Here is a 17,346-nt window from a genome sequence, read left to right on the forward strand (position 1 = left end):
CACTCAAACAAATGATAGTCAGGGGGAAGGTGGTATCTTTTTATTGACTCTGTTTATGTCTGGCCTAGTGTAGGACACAAGCCTGAGGGATTCTGATTAGAAGTCTCCAAACAGTCCGTGGCGGTGACTTCAGCAGTGGCCTCAGGTGTTGAGGGGCTGTGGGAATAGCAGCACTGGTCCCCACGTTGACAGATTCCCTGGTGGGAGGATGGTGAGTATGAACTCTGGCCCAGAGTTTGGCAGCCACTGCAGGTTCCTTTTGTGGAAAAGGAGCACATTCCCAGGCACTTGCCCTGCCCTTTGTCCAGAGGGGAACCCAGAACCCAGGTGTCCTGCAGGTTGTAGGGGTACCTCACCTCCTTGAACCTCTTGCAGGGAAATGTTTTGAGGCGAGCAGCCCGTTGCACTGGATCCTCCCCTGGCTCCTTCCGTTTGTTCTGGAGCAACCTTCGTCTCTCCTCCATGGCTTTGTCTGACGCCTTGCTCCTGAGCAAGAGGATAAGTGGCTGAGACCCTGTCTAAATTCTCTGCCCATCCCCCACTGCACTGTCACTAACCCTGGTCGGGCACGAGGCCTTGGGCCCCAGTTGGCTTCAGGGTTGGCCTGGAAGCGCTTGAGTCCTCGTTGGCGGGAGCTGGGGTTGGCATCATCCCGGATGGTGAAGTTGGCCTGCAGCCTGGGGAAGTTAGGGGTGAGGCTGAGGGGCAGAAGGTTTGCAAGGTGGGGTCTGCCCACCTCCATGTGCCACAGGAATATTATCTGTGTCAGGATTCTGTCATTTATTTAATAAACATTTACCTAGTGCCCACATTGTTCTAGTGCTGGGAACACAGTGAAAAGAATGGACAAAAATATCTGCTTCTGGTAAACTGACAAGGGCACAAGATGGAGAAGCAATGGACAAAATCAGAAATAAGCAAACTAAAACTGACCTTAAAAAAATAAGGTTTTGAACTTCCTCGGTCCACTTACACATGAATTTTCTTGTATATAGACATCTAAACTTACGGTATTGATCATCATAATACAGTGCTGTAAATGTATTTATTCTCCCTTATGGTTTTTCTAGCAACATTTTCTTTACCTTACTTTATTGTAAGAACACAGTCTATCATATGAGAACATATGTTCATTGTTTATATTTTCGGTAAGGCAGTCCTGGTCAACCGCAGGCTACTAGTTGTTAAGTTTTTGTGGAAGTCAAAGTTATATTCCAGTTTTGATTGTGTGGGGAGATATGGATACCTCTAACCCCCATGTTGTTCAAGGGCCAACTGTGTGTTACAGCATGAACTAAGAAAGAGTTGTGGGTAAAGGGGGCCTCCCTGGTGGTACAAGGGGTTGAGACACAACCTATGAAGCTGTCCGCAGCCTCTGCAGCACGAGTTCGATCCCCTGGCTGGCCAGGGAGCAACCCACATGGCGCAGCAGACCTTTCCTGACTCGCCCGCTGTTCCCCTCAGCAGTGTATTTCAATCTGCCTGTTCTGTTCCCCACTGTCTCTGGTGAAACCCCTCACCCCCAACTCCTCTGGCCTGTATCCCAGTTCTTGTATGCATAAATAAAAAAAAAGTTGTGGATAAAGCAGAGCGGGGTAAAAGGAATGCAGAGACTGGACGGGGGGTATGGTAAGACGAGGGCAGGCAGGGAAAGCTGAAGGTGAGGGAAGAGCCATGGGGGGGTGCCTCTGAAGCTGTCATTTTCATTGAAGGTAGAGACAATATATAAAATAGATAAAGTTTGATGTAAAAAATACTACAGTACAAAATGAAACAGACAGGGCCTCCCTGGTGGCGCAAGGGGTTAAGTTTCAGCACTATGAAGCTATCCGCAGCCACTTTCCACTTTCGATCCCTGGCCAGGGAGATTCCCACATGGCACAGCAGACCTCTCCTGTCTCACCTGCTGCTCCCCTCAGCAGTGTATTTCAGTTGATCTGCCTGTTCTGCTCCCCACTCTGTCTCTGGTGAGCCCTCTAACCACCACCCCCTCCTGGCACCTCTGGCCTACACCCCAGTTCTTATATGCATAAATAAGTAAAAATAAATCTTAAAAAAAAAAAAAAGCCATGGGAGGCCAGGACAGGCAATCCAGGCCAAAGTAAATGCCAAGGTGGGGGAGTGCCTGGTGAGTCTGAGGGAGAAGGCCAGTGTGCATTGAACAATGAGGGGGGTGGGGCTGGGGATACATGAGGGAAGTGACATGATACATTGCACAGGTAGAACTTTGGTTTCTACTGAGTATGTGGGAGCCACGGAGGGTTCTAAGTTAGGGGGAAACCTGACGGTACACAGGTGCTTATAGTACACTCTGTTGTGGAGAGAACAGCAAGGGGACAAGAGGGGGAAGTGGGGGACCTGGCAGAGGACCACAGTGTGGTCAGACTAGGGTGGGGCAAGAACTGAGTGAATTCTGGATTTCACTTGAAGGATGAGCAGGTCAGTATGGGGATGTATGTGGGCCTGTGTCACACACAGTGAGTTCCTGGCCTGCTCACAGTCGCACTATGGCTGTGCTCATACCTGGGCTCCACACTGAGTATGCGGAATGCTGGGCTGGTCTCCGACAGTCGTTCCCGTTTCACCGGACACTCCTTCTCCTGGAAGGCAAAGGTCAGAGGTCAGTGGGTGCTGAGCCCAACCATCCCCTACCCCCATCCCATTAAGCTTCCCTCACCCAGCAGCGCATGATGTCCCATAGGGCTGAGGTGGGGGCATCAGTCTTCACGGCGTTCTTACAGGCGTGGGAGAGAGAGACCCGGAAGCCAGCATGGAGGAGGGCTGACCTGGGGACCAAAAGGGGACATGATAGGGAGGCAGATTCCCAAGTTCATTATGACCTATGTGGGTGTGAACTGTGTCACAGCTGGTGTAGCCGCAAATCTCATGGAGCACCCATGGCAGACATGATGCCAGCTGTTACCATAGTAAGACTGCACGGCTGGCCGGGTCTAAAGCCTCTAAGCGCTGATCTAAGCACTCCTACCAGAAAAGCCTAAATAGGGTGTGTCTGATCTCCATCTTTATATGGGACTCTGCCAGAGAGGGGCAGACTTGGCCCTCACCGCAGCTGCAGGAGGCTAGGGGTGCTGCAGTGGATGGTGCTACTCAGCTGGTCCAGAGTGTAGTAGAGAGGCACGTCTGGGAGCTCCTGCAGGAGAATGGGATAGGTGTGGGGTGGACAGAGGAAGGGCAGTTGGGTACAGGCAGAGCCCCCTGCCCACCACAGCTCAGCCCCAACCTCGGTGATGACGCTCAGGACCCCACGGATCCGCTCTGAGGTATGGAAGCGGCCAGGGTTGGCGCTCACGGCTTGGAGGACCCGGGCCACGAAGTCCAGGTCATGAATAGGCTCTGCCCACAGTGGGCCACCGAGCTGTGGACACACAAGGGTCAAGAGGCGGGGATGGTAAGGATCAGGACCCTCAAGTGCCTCTTGGCATCCCCAGGTCTAGCCTTACCTGGTGTCGCTGCCCGCAGTGCTCACATTCAGGGGCAACAGGGGGGCCACAGGCTGCAGAAAACTTGACCCTGAACAAAGAGGGGCAGTTAGGAGATGGTGATTCTGGGATGGCCCCTCACCTTCCCCACCTGTTCACCCATGCTCACCGGCCACCAGAGGGTCCTGATGCTTTGCCGAGGCGCTGCAGTTGGAAGGCACCACAGCCCACACACTGGAACACCAGTGCCTGCTTGCTGGGGGGGACAGGGCGGTCATGAGTCCAAGTATAGGCACTACATCCCAACTCCTCCTGAGGAGGAGGTTGTCTCAGTCCCCTTAAAGACCCTCGTGGCAGGGCTGTGCCTCCATTCCCTTAGGACAGCACTGGGGTAGGGGGCCCCACCCTGTCTAGGGAAAAGCCCTGTTGCCTCCCTCAATCCATTACTACTCCCTTTCCCCAGCTAACCTGGCTGAGGCCTTGACTTTGGCCTGGCCTGTATAGACGAGAACAAAAACACGCACATAGAAGTCTGCACTGATGCTGAGTAGAGGCACCACAAAGCGCTGGTAGCAGTTGGCGCGGAGGTCCAGGCTATGCAGCACAATCCTCAGGGCCTGCAGGTAGGGATGGATTCAGTCCTGCCTCCCCACCCCTTCTTGCCCAGAAGCCACCAAGGTGCTCCCACACAGCACAGGCTCAGGGTTGTTCCCTGGGTTCCAAGCCAACCCCCAGCACCCTGATGAGGTGACCTCTGGCAATTGAGTACCACCTCTCTGTGCCTCAGTTTCCTCACCTGTGAAACCACAAAAGTCCCTGTCTCTTTATTGTGCTGCTGAGAGCAGTAAATGGCTAAGGAACACATAGACCCTGTGGCTTGCTCTGTGGACCAAGGACCTGCTTTCCAGTCCCTACAGGCTCTGCAGGCAGAGCCTGGGTGCTACAGAAAACTGCCGGGGCCTTCTCCCTGCCAGGACCGCTGAGACTTCGTGGATGTAGTCCACTCTTGCCTTCTTGAAATCCCACAGCAACACAATGGCTATTTCACAGATGCAAAAACCAAGACCCAGAAAGGTAAAATTGCATGCCCAAATTTATGACTTGAACCCAAATCTGGAAAAGCTGCCTTAAAAAAAAAAAAAGAACAATTTTAAAATTTGCTAAAATACAGAATACTGGAAAGAATAACGGAATTGCCCACTCTGACCCTAGGAAAAGCCACTGCCCCAAATGGCCTCAATTGGCAGCCCCATGCTCTCAGAGATCATGCTCTCCCAAATGTTAACTTGAGGTTAACATGCTAGGTTAACATGCCTCCCTCAAAGAGGAAGCCAGCGTGGCTGGGGAGGGTGGGGAAAAAGGGTGTAGAGGGGGGCCCTCACCATCTCGTGGCAAGCCCGGCTCTTGAGTGCCATGGCTCCATACTTGCTGTAACATGTCTCCCCACTGTTACCCGCCAGCACTGCCATGTCTGTGCAGGTCACACACAGCAGCCCTGCAGGGAAGGAAAGCACAGTAAGGACCCTCCAGAGTCCCAGGGAAGCCCTATTGCATGCCCCCAAGCTAGCCCAGCCTCACCTCCTTCATTCACAGCCTGCACAGCTGCATCCAGGAAAGGGGCAGGGCTGCCATACGGGTCTAGGTCAATGACATCGAACTTCTCTGACACCCTCTGGTGCTGGTACATCAGCATCCTGGGAGCAAGAGGGCCAGGTCCTCAGCCCTGTGTAGCAGGGACCTAGTCTGTCCCCTCTACATGCTCACTGATGCAGTTCTAGCCTGGAATCATGGGCCAACTGCCTGGGTTCAAGGCCTGGCATGGCCATTTGCTAAGTGCATGAGTTTTCCTTCTTGGGCCTCAGTCTAGCCATCCCTAACAATGACAATACTAATAGCCAACACTGATAATAGCACACATATGCTATTAGTTCAAGCAGTTTACAGCTATGCTAACTCATTTAACCACATCATCTCCTGAATAACACCATGGATTTAGAGCTACAATCATGCATTACTTAAGATGGGGATACATTCTGAGAAATGCTTGTTAGGCAATTTTGTGATTGTGCAAGGAGGGATTAGGGGTGCCAAATCCCCTCAAACCCACCTCTCCACCCCTACCCCCTGAGGTTAAAAATCAGTGTATAACTTGACTTCACAGAAATTTATCTATACTTGTCTCTTGGTACCTGAGAGGGATTGGTTCCAGGGCTCCCCAACAAATACCAAAATCCACAGGTGTCCAAGTTCCCTATAGTTGGCCCCCACAACCTGCAGACTCAACCTTCAATGTGAATGCAGAACAGTGGATATTGAAGGCCAACTGTATTTATTGGGTAAAAAAACAAAAACAAACCAACAACCGTAAGTGGACCCTCACAGAGCTGTGTTGTTTAAGGGTCAACTATACTTACACAAACCTGCAAGGTATAGCCAACTACACAGCTAGGCCATATATGGGGAACACACTCCTTATCTGAGGAATTACATCACTATGCACATGACTGCATTGTAGTTCCCTCAGGGGGTGAGGAAATGCAAATGCTACTTCTCAATGAGGCCTACTCAGTCCTTGTTATTCAAAACTGCAACATCCCTGGGGCTGGGAGAACTGGATAATAGGGGTCAATTGAATGGTGATGAATAGATACTAGATTGTTAAGTGGTGATCACGATGTATTGTATACAGATGTTGAATTATACTGCTGTACCCCTGAAACTTACAAAATATCATAAACCAATGTTACCGCAATAAAAATGTCTTTGAATTAAAACCAGAAATTTCTGTTCTTTTGCACTAATTGGTCTAAGCTCAGCAGACCCAAAACTAACAATAACAATTCAGCAACCCCCCACTTCACCCTCCTCTTTTTTTCCAGATCACTTCTCACCTCAAGTTTACATATAATTTGTTGTGATTATTTGTTATCGACTATTGTTATCAATTATTTGTTTTCTGTTAGATTCTAGTTAGGTGAGGAAAATAAGTATTTTTTATTAATTTACCTTCCGTAAAGGGTCAGATAGTTTCTAGGTTCTGGTCCTGATGGAGGATAAGAATAGAAAGACTGGAAAGGAGGTACCCCAAGACCAAAACCTGACTCACAAGGAGGTGGGGGTAGAGGAAAACAACATGACCATTAACCCAGCTGTAGAGGCCGGGACCCTTAGGCACCAGTGCCATATTGTTAGGGGACAATATCACAAGACATAAGACCCAAGCGGGGATCAGACTGCTAGGGAGTGGAGCACAGGCCTGAGGGTAAAGACATGGCAATTGGGCCCATTCTGGAATCTTTTTTTTTTTTTTTTAAAGCTTTACCACAGCACCATGAAGCTGTAGATGCTTATGCATTTTTTTTTTTTTTTTACAGAGGCATGTTTTATTTATTTATTTATTTGTTTGTTTCTTTATACATGCACTGGATACAGTCAGAAGCGCGGGAGGGTGAGAGAATTCACCAGAGCCAGGGCAGGGAGCAGAGCAGGCAGAAGGACCGAAGTACACTGCTGAGGGGAGCAGCGGGCGGCAGGAGAGGTCTGCGCACCATGTGGGACCCTCCTCCGGTGGCCGGGGAGCAGCCGGGGATCGAACCGGCGCTGCAGAGGCTTCGGGCAGCTTCGCAACCCAGCGCTCAACCGCTGCGCCACCGGGGAGGCCCCCATTCTGGAATCTTTGGTCCCTTTCTGGTTTTGCCTAGTTATCCAAAATCAGCAACAAACAGGCTACTCCACAGAGGAGTGAGCCCCTCCCAAAGAGAAAAGGGCTCTATCAGTACAGTCTCTCCACAGGCTCGGGGCAGCACTCCCACTGCCCACCTGTGACTATGCAGGTGCCTCTTCACCAACTCTCTCCCTCTGCAGGGCAGCAGCCTCCCTGCTTGATCTGTACCATGCCAGGACTTCTCGTCACTGCCCTCCCTCAGTGGAGGCAGCTCTCCTCAAGGCCGCCTGCCTGCCGCCATGCAGGCCTCTCTTAGCAAAAACCTGTCCCTTTCCCTAATAAACCTGTTCTTTAAATATAACTAACGTCTCTGTCTCACGGAGAAACTTACCTGGAACTCGCCGCATGTCGCTGAAACGGGAGCTCTGGTGAAACCTTTCCCTGAGTGAACCCAAAGACCCCGCACCAACTCCAAAAACCTCGTAAGCCCCCACTGCATTTTCTTTTTTTTTTAACCCTTTAAAAAAGTACAAAAACACTCTTAACTGGGAGGCCATTTGAAATCAGGCTTTGGGCCTGGCAGACTGTAGTTTGCTGACCTCTGCATTAGAACATAAACTCCACAAAGTCAGGGATTTTGTCTGTATTATTTACTGGTGCATTCCCAGGGCTGAGAGCAGTACTTGGAACACAGCAGACACTGGGTATATACTGGTTCATTTGAATGAATAAAATAAATACAATAAATTAAGTCTAAAATGGAGACCATGGGGGTTGGGTGGGTAAATGGGATAAAAAGAGTCAACTGAATGACAAAGGATACAACTTTTTGTGGTGAACTTAATGTAGAATAAACAGACAATGACTTATATAAATGCACACCTGAAACATGCAGCATTATAATGCAATATTACTTAAATAAAAAATTAAGAAATAAATAATAAAATGGAGACCATAACCTTGTTCTGGCACAGAACAAGGACATGCAAATATTATCACTTAACCAATAAAAACTACTCTCCTCATTTTACAGACAAGGAAACGGGGTTTCAGAGGCGCTAAGTCAGGATTTGACCCCAGGCAGCCTAGTTCTACCTTTCAGCCTCCAGGCCCTGCTGCTGCCCTGAACCTACCGGGCATCTGCCTGACTGGGCTGTACCAGGTGGGCTACATCGTTGAGCTGCACATTACGGCGAATTAGCTCCACGGCTCGGGAAGAGGCATCATTGGCAACCACAGAACGGAGCCCAGGCACCTCTCTGGCAAAGCGAATTGAACGTAGACCCGAGGCTGCCAGACCCTCCAGCACCCGAAGTCCTTCCTGTTGGAGTAAGAAGGGAGCCCCACTCACATTTGTATCTCCACCCTCTGCTGGGCCCGTATAAAACCCAACCACCCACCTCCTAAGGCTCTCCCATTCCTGCCCATGGGACTCCAGGGCTGCTACCTCCAATGCTCAGGCCCCACCTGGCAGATCTCCCCCACAGCGGCTGTTGGAGGTTGGTCTCTTGAAGCCAGGTTTGCACCCTCTTTCAGTTCAGCCTTGTCCTCCTCTTGCTCCGACAAGTCCACCACCACCTTTTGCACGTCCTTCTCCCCTGGTACCTTGACTGTAGCCCGTCAGGTGATGTCAAAGATCCCTCTAAGAAACCTTCCCCCCACCCTTCAGAACACATAAGATTCATAAAATACGTGGAAGAAAGTCTTCTTCAGAGTTCCTGGAGAAAGGCTAAAGGGAGCCCAGCCCTTGTTACAAGGTTGCAACTTCTCATTTAAGGGGAGAAGGGGCGGGGCATGAAGAGAATTCCGTGTGACCCCCCCGCCCACCAGGAGCCCAGACCACCACTCACTCTGGATTCCTTTGGCCGCTAGTTGAATACGGGCAAACTCAGTGATCACAGCACATCTGTGGAAGACGGAGGGACAACTCATATCCCCTCCTCCTCACAGACCTACTGCCTTCTGCCAAGCTGACCCCGTACCCCTGCTCACGTCAGGTCTCGGTTAAACTCCTGCACCGGATTGTAGAAGACTTCGTTGGCGCTGGGGAAAGCGATCTTCGCGGACCCCTCCGTGACCGTGGTCTCCTGGGCCTCAGGTGAGCACTCTTCCTCGTAAGGCCGAGTGCCGTTCTCCATCGCCCCTGGATTCAGCGATCCTTGGGGCGGCCCCTCCATAAATTGGGCTCTACAGACACTGCGGGCGGAGCGGAGAGTCAGGCTTAGCCACAGAACGATCCTCGCACTGGACATCCGAGGGCACCTCCGCCCGCCAAGCCTGGTTCGGAGAGCCGGGGGAGGGCACAAGGAAAGAATCAGAGAGGCGCGTTTCCCAGCCAGATGCCCTTACACATCTGTAAAGTACAGGATATGTAGACCCTAGTGGTGGATAGTTTACAGTCTTCAGAGGACCGGACCTTGCGACGCCGGAAGCCCTCAAGCGGGTCCGCCCCTTTCCCGTATTCCTCCTCACGCCCCCCAGGCTCGCCTCACCTTTTTTCAGGGCACTTAGAGACGAATTAGTTTCGGTGCACGTTTCCCGTGTTAAGAGCTGGACGCCGCCATGTTGGCACAGCGGGAGGGAAGCTCACGTGACAATTTTTAGCCAATCAGTGGTGCTATCTACAGTGGGCGGCCGGGATCAAAATGCACTGCGGAAAGCGCTGAAAGTGTGGATGGCCTGAATCACTGGGGCTCCCCAGGGAGGGGATTAGCCCCATGAAGGTGAGACTCAGAAAACGGAGAAGTCCATGACCTCACGATCATGTGTGCTGGGTACTGTACACACATTATTTCAGGGGATGCTGCAGCAATAACTCTGGCTCTCAGATCAGATTTCCTGAGTTTGCATCTCACTCCTACCATTTGCTCTTGGAAAGTTACTTAAACTCTCTGGGCCTCACTCTCCTTACCTATTTAATAAGTATCCTAGCTTCCAAGGTAAAATAAGATTAAACAACAGAATAACTGGGAAGTATGCAAAGCAGCCACTCTCAGTAGCTTCAAACCTGTGTAGGAAAGGAGAGCATAGTGACTGCCTTGCTTCTTGTCCCAACTCGTCTTGCTACCTGTTTTTAACTCTCTGTGTGCTTAAAGTTTCCCCTTTGGCAAACTGGGCCGACCTTTTCAAAGTTCGTTATTGGGTTGTGGTGAGACTTAAACGAGTTAGTGCAGGCCTGGCATCGCATAAGCATCATAAGTGTTAACTTTTATTGTCGCTTCTTGAACCTGGGTCTGAGTTCCTGCACCTGCCACTACTAGCTGTTCAATCTTAAACAGGTTACTTACCTTTCAAAATTTCTATAAAGTTCTTGTGTGTGTGAGAGAGAAAAATAATTCCTAAAAATGTTACTATTTCACTTAAACGAGATAATTTTCCATAAAGAGCCCCAAACAGTGCCCGCCACAATAACAGTGGCCATTACTGATTTTGTTTTAGAGGAAACTGAAGTTCCGAAAGACTCTTGCCCCTAGGTCTCGGGATTAGAAGGCGGGGATTCGAGCTAATCAGCAGAGCCGTGGTTCTGGCTGCCAGCGGGAGGGGCGGAGGGAAGATTTGTGAGGGTGAAGGAGTGCTCTCGGCACTCGGCTGGCCTCGCCTCGGGGGCGGGACATGGGCGGTGCGGGGGCGGAGCCGTTCCTCCTAGGACTCGGCGGCGGCGCGACTTGCACTCGCTCGGCGCTCGGCTGGGGCGGCCTGGCCCACAATGAATGGCCGCCGCGGCTGCCGCTGCTACTGAGGCGGAGGCCGCGGAGGCGGAGGCCGAGGCCCCGGCGCAGGGGGGGTGCGCCCCGGGCCCAGGCCCGGCCCCAGCCGCCGCTGCGGAGCCCGCCGGGAGCCCCCGGAGCGCGGCCACGGCGCAGGTGAGATGCCCCCCGCCCAAGCCTGGTTCCGGCCTCCTTTCGCCGGGACGGTCGGGGGCAGTCGAAGGGGGCACTCTTCGACTGAGGAAGAACCGAGTCCGCAGCCTGCACTGTGCCGGGGCCGTAGAGTGCGGGCAGGCCTGGCCCCCGTGAGCGGCCTTCAGCGCCTAGCCTCGGGCCGACGCGCGGTGCTTGGGGGCGGTGGAATAGGGCCCAGACTGCCCCCCCACACCCCCATCATTACCGGCAAGCGGGGCCGAGGCGGGGCCGGGGCAGTGCTGGGGGAGCCCGGGAAGTTACAGGGTCCAAAGAAAAGTGAGGCTGCGCCGGGGAGGTTGGAGGGGGAAGGGGAGGAGGAGCCGGGCTTTGGGCCGGCCGAGTGGGGGAGGAGGGGAGAGCGGCGCTGCGGGAGGGAAACGGCCGAGGTGGGGGGGCGGGGAAGGGCTGTGCTTGCAGGTATCGTCCCGGCGCTGGAGGTGGTGGGTGGGTCAGGTTACAAGGCTGGGGGCGACTGAGGAGAAGCCTAGGAAATGGGGCTGGATGAGTGGAGGTGGAGTTAACTCGGGTGGAGGCGGTAGGGAGATCCCAAAGATGTTTGCTGGGGTCATGCGAGGTTTGGGCTCAGGGATCTGTGTGGAGGAAAGGCGAGACCTGGGTGGTTAGAGAACTACCGTAGGAGCTCTGGGAGTCGGGGGAGGCAGGCATTTTAGGTGAGGCTAGTAGGATGTGCGGGATGTGTGGACTGGTCCCAAGAAATTAGAGTAATTGCCAGGAGACATCTGTCCCAACCTCACCCTGGCCAGGTGTTAGCTTGTACTCAAACCTGGGGTCTTTCCTCTTTACCACATCTCATCTGTCTGACCCTGGGTTCTGGACCTACCCTTTGGATAAGTCTTTGCTGGCTGTTCCAATGTACTGGCCAGCCAGGTGTGTGTTTGTGTGGGCAGCTTGGGAAATAGTCTAAAACACTAAGCTCAGCCATCTTGTTTACCAAGGGGGTAGTAGCCCTTACCCACTCCCCACCCCTTATATCTACTGAGAGGTAACCGAACTGTCATTGAGTGTCTTAGGGCCCTAGGATTCTTTTCCCACTTTTTATGACCAGAGCCTTGGGCATTGAGCTTAGGCAGTGGCAACTGATCCCCCATCTATGTTGTGGCCTCATAATCCCCAGCATTCTGGAGAAAGATCTGAAACTGTTCATTGCATCTTGGAGGAACCTATGGGATAAAGGGGTTCAGATCTGGTGCCTAGCATCAGACCCCATCCTAAGCTTGCTGGTCAGATGAGATGACTGCTCACCATGACTTGGTCAGCTTAGCTCTTCTACATAGTATAGAGAAGGAAGTTGAGGCTGGGGTGGCTTGACTTATCCGAGGTCTAGATGACAACACAGTGGTATACTGGGGTTGAGTGACCTTAGGTCCAAACCCATAATCCCCCAGGTGTGCCTTTGAACGCCATGGCTGGAGGAACTCCCTAATCCTGATTCCTGCTGGGAATTCTCTGCTTAAACCTTTCCTCTTGCCCATTCAGGGAGTTTGGGCAGCGTTTTCTGGGGATCCCATGGGGCTGGAGCAGTGGAAGTTTCTTTTTCAGAGGTCTGGTTACACCTTACGCCCCATTTCCCTTCTGGGAACTAAGAAAACAGGAGTCATGAAGCTGTCAGTTGGCAGGAGGAGGAGGTTATAAGCTTATGAGGATGGGGACTGATTCTGGAACTGGGTTTGCTTTACTTGCCCAGTTTTTCTCTAATATGCTTTCACTCCTCTCTGGGCTCATTACAAGACTGTTAGCATTGTGTCCTGGGAAAGCTGACTCCGGATCATCAGCCCCCGAGACAGGAGCCCCAAACTGCTAGGTCGAGTAATATCAGCCAGGTAGTTTATGAGGGGTTGTCACCTGCCTTCCCTCATTTCCCCCAACTTACCTATAGTTCCTACAACTGTCCCATACCCAGACCCTGCCCTTCTCTCCACTCTGGTTGGCCTCCTGGCTCTGGGAGGGGTAGAAACTGGACTGGAAGCGCCACATAAAAATACTTTCCCCCTGCTTGGCTAGACTGAGCTGGTAGGTCATGGGACAGACTGAGGCCTCCCAGGCCTCAATGGGACTGGGTATTAAGGGAAGGGATGGGTACCTTCTTGTTTGCTTTCCTGTGAGAATTTTGGGTGTGTAGACCAGGGGTACTGGAGGCCAAAATAGCCTGCAGCAAGTGTAACAAGCAAGTAAATGGCCCCTGGGAATAGTTTAGTTTCACTGGAGTGCCCACTGCCTACCTGTGGTTGTGTGAACAGCCTGCTAACATCCCAGAATTGTTGTCAGCCACTTCTCTTCTTTTGAAGGTGACTGTTATCCCTAGGTTCATGAACTTTTTTTTTTTTTTTAAGATTTATTTATGCATAACAGAGCTGAGGGACAGGCCAGAGGTGTGGTGGGTGAGAGGACTCACCAGAGACAGAGTGGGGAACAGAACAGGCAGACTGACTGAAATATACTGCTGAGGGGAGCAGCGGGCAAGTCAGGAGAGGTCTGCTGCGCCGTGTGGGTAGCTCCCTGGCCAGAGATTGAACTCGTGCTGCAGCAGCTGCGGATAGCTTCATAGGTTGCTTCTTAATCCCTTGCGCCACCAGGGAGGCCTGGCTCATAAACATAGTTAAGCAAGACAAGACAGTAGTGGGTTCTGGGAGAGGGTGAAGAGTTGTAGATTGCTTGTGAGATTTCCGGAGAGCCCAACTCTGTCTGAATAATAAGAAATCAACGTGATGGTGGGAGATGTGGCATGGAGGAGTGAATGCTCTAGGCAGATGGGACAGTACATTGAAAGCCTTTATTGAGCATGTGCCAGACTCCTGCTAAGTATTCTAAACATTTTGTCTTTGTGAGGGAAGGAGGGAAGGATGACCCCAATATGTCGACAGAGACCCTTTGTGCCAGGTTTCAGGCTCTCAAATCTCCCCACCTGACTCCAGAGGAAGTCCATATTCCTTGGCCTGCATCTAAGACCATTTAAAATTCTGGTCAAGGGCCTCCCTGGTGGTGCAAGGGGTTAAGCACCGCACTGTGAAGCAATCCGCAGCCTCTGCAGCACCAGTTGGATCCCTGGCCCGCCAGGGAGCAATCCACATGGCGAGGCAGACTTCTCCTGACTCGCCCACTGCTCCCCTCAGTAGTATACTTCAGTCAGTCCACCTGTTCTGTTCCCCAATGTCTCTGGTGAATCCTCTCACCCCCCCCACCCTCCCCACCCCCCGCATCTCTGGCCTGTACCCTAGCTCTTGTATACATAAATAAATAAATCTTAAAAAAAAAAAAACAAAACACCCTCTGGTCAAGCAGTGGGGAGCCTAATAAGTCCTTGAGTGGGGTCAAGAGGAGAGCATGGGGTGTGGAAAGGTTGGGGGTTGGTCCAGCAAGGTCTGACCCAGAGTTCATCAGTGTCATTGCCAAGCCTGTAATGGAGAAAGGAGTCTGGCAGGCTCAGGTGGGGTTTGCTGCTTTTCAGGTGGTGGTGAGTCCCATGGAGGCAGTGTTTGAAGCAAATTCTGCTTCCTCCCTGCCTGTCATCACCCTTGATACCTTTCCTGGGTACTAGTCTGCACTTTTTAAGCTATTTAAGCCCATAATTACTTAGAGATTGGATCTTTCCTGATGACTAAGGCCCTCCAGTCTTTATTTATTTATTTATTTTTTTTAAAAAAAAGGTTTATTTATTTACTTATACAAGCACTGGGTACAGTCATAAACGCGGGAGGGTGAGAGAACTCACCAGAGCCAGAGCGGGGAGCAGAGCAGGCAGAAGGACCGAAGGACACTGCTGAGGGGAGCAGCGGGCGGCAGGAGAGGTCTGCGCGCCATGTGGGACCCTCCTCCCGTGGCCGGGGAGCAGCCGGGGATCTAACCGGCGCTGCAGAGGCTGCGGGCAGCTTCGCAACCCAGCGCTCAACCGCTGCGCCACCGGGGAGGCCCCCTCCAGTCTTTATATCACACAGACACTGAGGCATTCTGCCCTCTCCCGGGTTCCCTTCTTCAGAAGACTGAGGGGTGCTATTCCTGGCTGACCTGTGCTGCCTTCCCATGCCCTGCCTTCTTCCACAGGCCCTCACTGCCTGTCTTGCCTAGCAGGACTCTGTAGGCCCACCTCTATTCCTGAGACACTCCTCAGCTAAGAATGTCATCTCTCCATCTCTCCCTGGAGAGCCCTTTGAGCAGCAGAGGCCCTGAGGTGGGACCAGGCAGGTGGCTTTCAGAGTCTGTGCCTGGTGACTGGTTGTGGTCTTTGTCCAGTCCCTTGTAGGTCTAAGACTGAGGATGCTACTCAACATCATACACAATCACGAGTTGGTTAGCGATGTTTTTGGTTGATGGACCACACGTGGACTAAGCTGTACCTAGGTGCGTAGTGGGCTATAGAGTGTAAGTACACCCTTGACTTCATACAATAATGAAATCCACCTAATGATGCACTAAGTGACATGTGAGTATAATGTATAGGGCAGCCCCCACCACAGAGAATGATCTCCCACCAGTGGTGGCACTGCTGCGCTCAGTATCACCTCTACATGGTGATCTGTTGTGTGATGGGAAAGCTCTGTGAAGACACTGCCCTTTATCTCATGTAACAGTGTAGATTTCTGGAAGATGGTGAGAGGCAGGTCTCTCCTGCTCTCAGGGAGTTTACAGTGGCACCAGGGGTCTGGACCAGGGGGACACAGGTAATAATAACAGCTGGTATTAATGGACTCCAAATGTAAAGTGAATACCAACATGCCCCTGTTACTTACTTGGTGGCTTAATCCTTGAAATAGCCTTATGAGGTGGCAACTGTGATTAGCCCATTTTATAGTTGAGAAGACTAGTGTCAGGTAGAACAGTGGGTACTGCAATAGATCAATGTTTTCTAGGAGCATAGAGGAAGGGAAGAGAATTTTGAGTGGGAAGGTCTGTGAGGGATAATGACTCTAGTAAAATAAGATTCTGGCTCTAAGGCCCTGTCTAGCATCCAAGCAAAACTCAACAAGCTCCATCCCAGTAGCCACCCCCCAGCCCCACCAGCTCCTTTGTGTTAGTTGCCAACATCAGGACCTTTGCACTTGATGTTGTGAGCTCCTGTGCACACCGCCCCCCCCCCCCATCTGATTTCTCAGTGTATGGCATGTAAAGGTGGCTTGTGGTCAGAGTAGGAGGAGGTGGGGCAGCTGCTGAATTCTAGATAGTGCTGCTTCAGGCGGAGGCCAGATTGCTGGGGGCTGCAAGTTGAGAATGGGAGGAGGAAGGGGAGGCAACTTGCTTCAGTGCTCACTGCTGGCAGAGGAAAGGGAGAGTGAATAGTTGGGGGAGGCTGGGCTAAGGAAGAAGCCTCCCTCCAGGGAACAGAAAGAGCAACACCCAGGCTTGCCCTGATGGGACACTTGAGACCCTGCAACAACAGACCCTATTTCTGGAAAAGACATCCTGGTAAGGAAAAAGCCTTGGTTCTGCTCTAAGGTCCAGCTCTGGCCTCTCTGAGCCTCAGTTTTCTCATCCATGAAATGGGTCTAGTGGAGCTCAGCACAGGACACCCCCCCCCCAGAAAAAAAAAAACAACTGGTGGGGAAGCACCAGCTGCCCTTCCCTCCTGATTCTGGACAGCAGCCAAATGGTCTAGGTCTAATCTTTGGCCTTCCTCTCCTCATCCATAAAATGTTGGGAAGACTGGTTTCTTCCTCTGAAATCTCATGAAGAAAGGTTTGTTGTGAGTCCCCTCTGAACCCTCTCCAGATACACAGTAGGGATAATGAATGCCAGCCACCATTTCTGTCTTAAAATCACCTGCTGTGGGTTTGATGGCCACTTTGGGCATGTGTGTGTGTGTGTGTGTGTGTGTGTGTGTGTGAGAGAGAGAGAGAGAGAGAGAGAGAGAACTAAATGTGCACATACTTTTAAAAATTACAGATATCAGCAGTGGGATTTGTACTGTCAGATATTACTTTGTTCTCCACTAGCAAGCATTACCTAAACTACCTCTGAATTTCATCTAGTGGCTCTGGGCCAGGCTAGGGAGCAACCCAAGGGTATATATCACCTCCCTTCTCCCCTACCTACGTATGGCAGAATCCAGGAGCCTTTGCTTTTTCTTGCCCTTGGAGTTGATGGTTTCAGATAGACTGGCTTACATGTCTATGGGCCACTGGTCCCTGGTGAGGTACAAATCTACTCTACCTCCACCCTCCCAGCCTCTGCTGGCTGGGGAATTCAGAGCTCTTTTTCCAAAGAGACATAAGCAAGGGACACCACATAAGGGATTCTGATGCAATCCCGCCACACCCTAGAGTGACCCAGCAGCAGCGTGAGCCATCACTGGGAATCTGAAGTTCGCTTAGATTGAACCCCAAGTGGG

General features: G+C 51.7%; 2 protein-coding genes across 10 annotated transcripts in view; one reads left to right on the plus strand and one right to left on the minus strand.

Annotated features, from left to right (window-relative positions):
• On the minus strand, positions 1–11,321 carry TRMT1 (tRNA methyltransferase 1). 5 transcript variants are annotated; one of them, XM_054693300.1, is made up of 17 exons: positions 11,212–11,321; positions 9,097–9,300; positions 8,955–9,010; positions 8,572–8,714; positions 8,238–8,425; positions 5,019–5,134; positions 4,823–4,935; positions 3,909–4,057; positions 3,610–3,696; positions 3,462–3,531; positions 3,242–3,376; positions 3,066–3,151; positions 2,678–2,786; positions 2,524–2,600; positions 558–677; positions 357–486; positions 1–197 (listed from the first exon to the last, which is right to left on the minus strand). In XM_054693300.1, exons 2-17 carry the CDS (start codon positions 9,279–9,281, stop codon positions 54–56), a joined length of 1,908 nt encoding a protein of 635 aa, XP_054549275.1. In that variant the 5' UTR covers positions 9,282–9,300; positions 11,212–11,321; the 3' UTR covers positions 1–53. The 5 variants fall into 5 exon arrangements, with proteins under 5 accessions (XP_054549275.1, XP_037361846.1, XP_037361845.1 ...); XM_037505949.2 differs by lacking the exon at positions 11,212–11,321 and adding an exon at positions 9,597–9,701; XM_037505948.2 differs by lacking the exon at positions 11,212–11,321 and adding an exon at positions 9,597–9,701 and having other exon boundaries at positions 9,097–9,381.
• The window catches only part of NACC1 (nucleus accumbens associated 1), a 21,490-nt gene continuing 13,952 nt past the window's right edge, over positions 9,809–17,346 (plus strand). The window contains exons 1-2 of one of the 5 annotated variants that reach the window (XM_037505955.2): positions 10,953–10,967; positions 15,255–15,362. In XM_037505955.2, the coding sequence (XP_037361852.1) occupies positions 15,332–15,362 (31 nt within the window). In that variant the 5' untranslated portion in view covers positions 10,953–10,967; positions 15,255–15,331. Of the gene's footprint in view, positions 9,828–10,854; positions 10,968–11,263; positions 11,283–13,020; positions 13,038–15,254; positions 15,363–17,346 lie in introns of those variants that run through there. The other 4 variants (XM_054693301.1, XM_037505956.2, XM_054693302.1 and 1 more) reach the window with 4 other exon arrangements.

The sequence above is a fragment of the Talpa occidentalis genome, unplaced genomic scaffold, assembly GCF_014898055.3.
Source record: "Talpa occidentalis isolate TD23 unplaced genomic scaffold, MPIMG_talOcc4v2.1 talOcc4.12, whole genome shotgun sequence".
In the NCBI taxonomy this organism is placed as follows: Eukaryota; Metazoa; Chordata; class Mammalia; order Eulipotyphla; family Talpidae; genus Talpa; species Talpa occidentalis.

What these genes read in the sequence shown, in the direction of transcription:
- TRMT1 (XM_037505948.2), bottom strand. Translation starts at nt 9,356, where the DNA reads ATGTCCAGTGCGAGGATCGTTCTGTGGCTAAGCCTGACTCTCCGCTCC. An exon ending in AGCGGCCAAAGGAATCCAGA is followed by an intron (nt 8,715 to 8,954) that starts GTGAGTGGTGGT and finishes GACGGGCTACAG; the next exon opens with TCAAGGTACCAGGGGAGAAG. An exon ending in CTGTGGGGGAGATCTGCCAG is followed by an intron (nt 8,426 to 8,571) that starts GTGGGGCCTGAG and finishes TTACTCCAACAG; the next exon opens with GAAGGACTTCGGGTGCTGGA.